Source organism: Aptenodytes forsteri, unplaced genomic scaffold (assembly GCF_000699145.1).
Source record: "Aptenodytes forsteri isolate BGI_AS27 unplaced genomic scaffold, ASM69914v1 Scaffold132, whole genome shotgun sequence".
NCBI classification, from domain to species: domain Eukaryota; kingdom Metazoa; phylum Chordata; class Aves; order Sphenisciformes; family Spheniscidae; genus Aptenodytes; species Aptenodytes forsteri.
Window position 1 is genome coordinate 5,473,504 of NW_008795520.1, and position 6,478 is coordinate 5,479,981.

General features: G+C 42.9%; 1 protein-coding gene across 1 annotated transcript in view; it reads left to right on the forward strand.

Annotated features, from left to right (window-relative positions):
* Positions 1 to 5,459: 5,459 nt before the first annotated feature.
* MTR (5-methyltetrahydrofolate-homocysteine methyltransferase) overlaps positions 5,460 to 6,478 on the forward strand; it is a 51,034-nt gene continuing 50,015 nt past the window's right edge. The window contains exon 1 of the mRNA XM_019472710.1: positions 5,460 to 5,580. Coding sequence (XP_019328255.1) covers positions 5,460 to 5,580 — 121 coding nt within the window. The remainder of the gene's footprint in view (positions 5,581 to 6,478) is intronic.

Below are 6,478 nucleotides of genomic sequence, written 5' to 3' on the forward strand. Positions count from 1 at the left end.
CCCAACACGAAAATGCGGTGTTGATGGCGGTAGTGAATACGGGCGCTTGTTGCGGGAGCCCCCGGCGGCTCCGGTGCGGAGCAGGTCCCTTGCAGTAGGCTTCGCTCTCCCTAAGAGGGGTCCGGAGGGTGCTGGGACACCCGCACCCCCCCGTCGGACACAGTTAATCCGGAAAAATAAAAACCAACTGCGTGAGAGGCTGCAGCTTGGTGGCAGGGACGGGGTGTGCTCCGGCTGCGCCGGGGCTCTAAGCCGAAAGTGTCATGTCACGGGTTAAACAGCAGTCGTTGGAAGGGGAGCAGAAGTAAAATTAGCTGCTAATTGGCATTGTCGGTATTTCAAAACGGACAGTTCTGTCAGTGGCTGCTTTCAGCGGTGCTGCTACCTGCAGAGATCCCAAGCGCTTTACTTTTTGATGTTTCTGAGGGAATGCCTGCTGCTGAGCCTGTACTCGGCCCGGGCTTGCATCCCTCAGCTTGTTAAACCGGCCTGCAGTCCTCCTCGCTGCAGAGCTGTGTGCGGCGCCGACTCGGTAATCAGATTTTGCGGTCTGAGGTTTTCCCAGGTTCCTCTGGCAGAGATGACATTAACCTGCCCTGCCCTTTCTCCCGTGCCATCTGGGGTCAACTCATTGCTAGTGACTGTCCTGCTGCTGCAGAGCAGAATGGGTTTGGCTGAAATGGGAGACATGGGAGTGTGTTTCAGCAGCAGCTTGAGAAGCGGTGGCAGTTGGAGAAAAGTTCTCCTTAGACGAAAGCAAAAATTGCATGCCGGGGGTGTTTGTGGAGCCCCACTGACCAGGCAGAAGGCAGTGGATGATGGTGTATACGTCTGGCAGTGGTGCGAAGGACCTGCGTTTGGGAGCAGGCCATCGGGGAGCTGAGCGAAGTGCTTCTCCCTAGCCTTTCAGTGGCAGGTCATGCCACAAAGCGAGACCATGCTGGTCTGGAGGCTGGTTTGTTTCCTCGTGGTTCCTGCCTGTAATGAATATCTAACAATCTGTTGTGAACAGGTTAATGTCGGGAGATGGACAGTTGTGGTTATAACACAGGAAGCTTTCTGAGCCGGGGATTACCGTGTTTACCTGGAGACGGTGGACACAACTAACAGGCCTCCTCTGTTATTCTGGGACTTCAGTGACTTTTGTGGTTGTCGTTTGCCTTTCAAGCTAACTTTGTAAATGTGTTGGCTACACAAGTGTCTGTCTGTCTGTTCCGGAACGGTTCTTAAAACGAGTGCTGACACGGAAAACGTCAGCAAGGTGCACATAGGTACCCCAGATGAAGTGGTAAGATCCAGTGCTTCTCTCTTTGGATAGGCAGGGTAACAAGTAACTCAGCCATAGGGTGCTGCTGCCCACTGTTGTAGAGGACCTGTCTGCCATCTGTTGCTACAGTTCCTGAAACTCTTAATGTTGCCAGAGGGCATCCAGTTGAAAATTTAATTAATTAAACAGCAAGCAGTGCTAAGGTTGTCATGGCAGGCTGATAGCAGGAGCATCATTTCTATGCTAAGGTTGTCATGAGCTGTCAGTGGCAGGCTGATAGCAGGAGCATCATTTCTAGCTACTGTTGTTGTAATTTCTGCGTGCTGCACGATGATTTTTTGAATGATGGAGAAACTTGTGCTTGGAGCTGGTGCGGGGCAATGCTGGTTTGCTGAATTAGGATGTGCACTGTGGACTGGCCCTGTTGCCTGTTAGGACAGGACCTGGTCAACCTAGGAAATAGGGGGTACTGCAAGTGCCTATAGCTCCTTGTAGTTCTTCTTCAATTTGTGTTCTTTCACATTAACGTGACGAAAATAGTATAATACTGTCACAGCTGGGTTGATCCTTTATTAAAAGCTTTGGAAGCAACTTGTAATCCTTTATTCCTTTCCAAGTACTTGTATGCCAGACTATTTTATACTAAGAATACATTTTTAATAGAAGTGCATAAATAATAAAAACCCACCTTTTGAGAATCACTGCAGGCATCAGAAAAATGTGTTTTTAAGCAAATTGCAAGCTTCGAAGTCCTGTTTCTTGTGGAGAACATGCGTTTATCCCTTCAATTCTGCATATGTCGCCTGTATGTGGGTTGGGTTGGGATAAGGAGATGAAAGAATATCATCTTGCCTTATCCCCTGAGCTGTTTAGTTGCCGCATTGTGAGAATGTTAGGTTACAGTTGGGCAAAGTTTGGTTACAGTTGGGTAAAGTTTATAATTGTTAGTGGTAGAATGACTGTAGGGATGAACAGCTGTACCAGAGGGACACCTTGTGTGCTATGCAAACTTACTTGGAAACATCTACAAGGGGTAGAACTTGTTGTAGCTGATTTCATTTCTCCTTTCCAGACTAGTAATTCCCTTGTTCAAGTGATCTCAAGCCAGAGTGTTTACCTTGGGGAAGTGAAATAGGATTTTTTATTCTGCGTTCGGTATCCCTTTGGCTTTTAAGCCAGTGTTGTTGGGTCACTTCTGTTCTGTCTTGGTATGGTGTGCTAAACTAGTTCTAGCCCTAGAACACTCTGTGGTAATGCGCTTTATATTTTAAGTTTCGATAGAGTCTAAAATCAAGGTAATTGCTTCTGGGTCCTGTTACCACTGCTGGTTTGCTACTATTTCTGTTATAGCTATAGAGGCAGTTTTTCTCCTGGACACTTCTGGACGGAAGAGGGACTCTGTTTCCCAAAGCTCACCAGTGATCTTTATAAAATAAGTTTTTCATCAACTTCTGGCTGAGCAGAGGTAGGAGCAGGGTTTGTAAACAAAAAAAGAAAAAAAAAAAAAAAAAAAAAAGGCTGACCTGATTTTTCACTGCTTAGGAATTTCTCGAAACATTTTTTCATTTATTCTGTAACAAACTCTTGGGCCCTGTCTGTGCTGGAGAGGGGAATTATGCGAGTTGAATGCTGAATTATGACGATGGTACTTGTTTAACAGGGCTGACTCCCAGCCTCCTTCCTGCTTTTCTCCCAAGGGCAGAGTTCAGCACTTCCTAGCATGCCTTTATGAATCAATCCTCTCCGATTTCTGGGATCTTTTTGGACCTGTCTGCGGACTTCTTTTTCAACTTGAAAATTGCATCATCAGTGTGCCAGAGCACGGCTTCAAGTAGCGCAGGCTCCTAATAGAAGAAGAGTCAAGTGTTATCTATAGCAAGGACAGGTAAATTGGGTTTTGGTGGGCTTGGAGCTATGCCATCCATTTGTAAAATGTAGAGTCTGTGTACTTCTGGCACTGACAGCCACCTTCATGATTCCCACCATATTTCCTGCAGGTTTTTGAGATGCTGCTGAAGAACCACAGATTCTGAAAGCTTCTTTAGAATAAGTCTCTCCGCAGAGCTGGGAGCAGAGATTAGGCAGAAATCTGTGCTATGAGCAGAAAGCCGTACACTGAAGTGGCATCTGTTCAGTGAGGCAAGCTGTAGGGAAAGCAAAACAGACCACATGAGATGCAGGATTTAAAACCAAACAGATGACTGTAAATCTTTTGCTTTCCAGTGCATATGAGAAGATAGTTGAGAAGCACGTAGGTAAAAGGGACAGAAGCCTATAGAAAGGAAGGCTGGTTCTGGGAGGGCTCCGATGGCCCAGCTCAGCTGCCTGGGCTGTAGTGCTCTCGGCATCAAAGAATTGACTTAGAGGCTACATTAAAGCAAAAGCAAGCTCTAATGTGTATGTCTCATTGGATTGTAGCTCTTGCAAAGCACATGAGTTACGCTCCATGGGAGTCTGCATTGCAGTCGTACTTTCAGATACAATTTTTGGGGTCTTGCCTCTGAAAGCCTTTAGCTCAAGGACTGATTTTATTTTCATGAATAATTTGATGGTTTAACGTGAGTAGGCTTAAGCTCTTGTATAAGAACCTGCTGAGCCTGCCTGTGTGGTGTTAAAACTTTCAACATGAAACGAGGGTGGCTTTCTTTTTTGTGTTTTAATCTCCCTTCAAATGCTTCATACTTGTTATACAGCAAATTTTATTTGACTTCTCTTCTTGCTGAGACTACATCTGATTTAGAGCTGCTTTTCCAGTGTGTTGGTATAAATGTAACCTTGTAATACTTTACTCTTGGCTTCATCTTCTCTCCAGCATATTCTTTTTTTAACAGCACTGATGCCAAAACAGAAGTTGCATTGCAAGAATGCAGAAGGAAAAAAGTCAAATCAGTTAGCAGTTGCCAGTGATTTTTAGGTATTACTGTGTGTAAGTTGTAATGAGACATAAGGATGTTTCTGTGCTTCAAAGATCATTCTTTTTTACAAGTGTTTTGATGATAGTGCATAACTAAAATGCAAAACAGGTGTTTACTCAAAGTGAGTAAGCCCAAACTGAATGAAGGAGAGAGATGAAGAGTAACACATCATTAATCTACATGGTTGTGAAAGATAAGTGGGGTCCCACTCTTGTAAATTGGGGTTTTGGTAGAGGCTGTTTTATTATTTTGCTATATGCGTGTAATTGGGTCTTTGTTCTGAAATGATTCTGTGTATGTTCTAAAGAGGAAAAGTAGGATTACTTTTGTTGGGGGTTTTGTGGTGTGGGTTTGTTGTTTGGTTTTTTTTTTAAAAGTCTCGGATTATAGTTTTGGCTTTTTGTTTAATGTTTGGGATGGGCTTTGTTTGGGATCTTAAAGCATTACAATACTGCATCTTCATTCCTAATGATAGCTCTGAGTTTTCTGTTTCAGTCATTGTTAGACTTACCCTATACCCAGTATTATAATTAGCATGTAATTTGCCTGATTTGTTTTCTTCTGGCATTGTTGCGGAGCAGGAGAGATCTTGTGTTTGTGCAAAAGAAAATAAAACCTGGCTCTTACCTGTCGGGGTATCTTGGCATTTGCTCACTAACAGAAGTGCAAAATTGTTATTTACTATTCTAATCCTAGAAAGAGGTGAATTTGGGACTCAGTTGAAGAATTGGTTTTGCTTGCTCAGTTTATTTCTCTCTCATTACAGTATAGGCAATTAAAGTAGAAATTTTTTTTAAATGAAGTTTACTGGTTTCTGGTTTGCACTTGTGTACCACTTAGAGTACAGTGTCTGGTACCAAGAGGCAGCTCTGCGTTGCTGTTCAAATGTTGATGTAGTGGAAATTATGACACTTTTCAGTGCTGGAGACTAGTTTATATAGAGAGTTTGGTGTATGGCCTTGTGAACTTCTGATGCTTTTGTTTCTGCAGGTGACTGTACTTAGGTGAAGGACCAATTGAGTCTAATTCTATTTAGATAGATACAGCTGTTACCTGATATCACGTGATTGGAGCCATAGGTGAAGTAAACCAATTACTGTTTGATTTCAGTAGAGGATTAGTTATTGTATTTTGTTTCTTAAATGGGAAGAGGTCAGGTTGCACAAGTGTGTAGATAGGGAATTTCAAAGCTGCTTAAATACTGGATTTATTTTGTTGCAGCAGATCCCCAGAAAAGCGTGGAAGATGAAATTGAATCAGTTCTGCAGGAGCGGATAATGGTTTTGGATGGAGGCATGGGTACCATGATCCAGCAACATGCCCTGTCAGAAGAGGATTTCCGAGGGCATGAATTTAAAGATCATTCCAGGCCTTTGAAAGGCAATAATGACCTTCTCAGTATAACTCAACCTGATATAATCTGTGACATACACAAGGTAGGTGGTTCTGATTTCTGTCTCTTGACAAGAGAAGGAAGGAGGATTTGGCCTCTGTGCTCCCCTTTTCCATGCCACAGGCTACTGGCTCTCCTGCGTCTTCTGGGGATAGGGAAGAGAGTGCTAGGTAACCATGCGAAAAAGAATGAGCAGATTTGACTGTTCTGGTTGTGTGAGCACAGCATTCGTGTCTTGGTTCCTGATGTCACGCAGGCAGTGTTGTTTTTAAATCCCTTTTTGACTTATGTCCCTGATGCATTTCTATTAGTTGTAGATGCTGATTTATTTCATTTTTCTTTCCTTTTCTCTTCCTCAACCAGCACTTGAAATGCATCTAAGTAGGACACATCTGAACTCTAGATGTGTGTTTCTATAATTGTGTATTAGAGCTGTTAAACGTGGCAGCCTGAAGCAGGTCTCTTCATAGTTAATGAGTATATGGGCTTCCTAATAAGTATATGCACTTCCATGTTGTCGGTTTTTCTCTAGAATGTTAATGTGTGGCCCAGAGAATAAAATAAAAGTCTAGTGTTGATCATGAGGAGTTTGCAAACAGATTTTATAATTTTCCTACCTTCAATTAGACTTTAAAAAAACAACTTCCTATTTTATACTTGCCAGTGGTTATTTCTTCTGAGAATTGGACAGAACTTGAAATCATAGATGAAAATATTTCTACAAAGTAACTATAATCCCACTATATGTATGGTTGTTGGGGTTTTTTTAATGGCCCAGTGAGTCAGATCTCACCGATATCAGTAACTTGAAGAGTAAACGTTAGCTGTACCTTGTCTGCCAAAGTAAGATTCAGTGGTAAGAGAGGGGATGTATTTTCAAAGGCAAAAATGATCTTCCTGCTT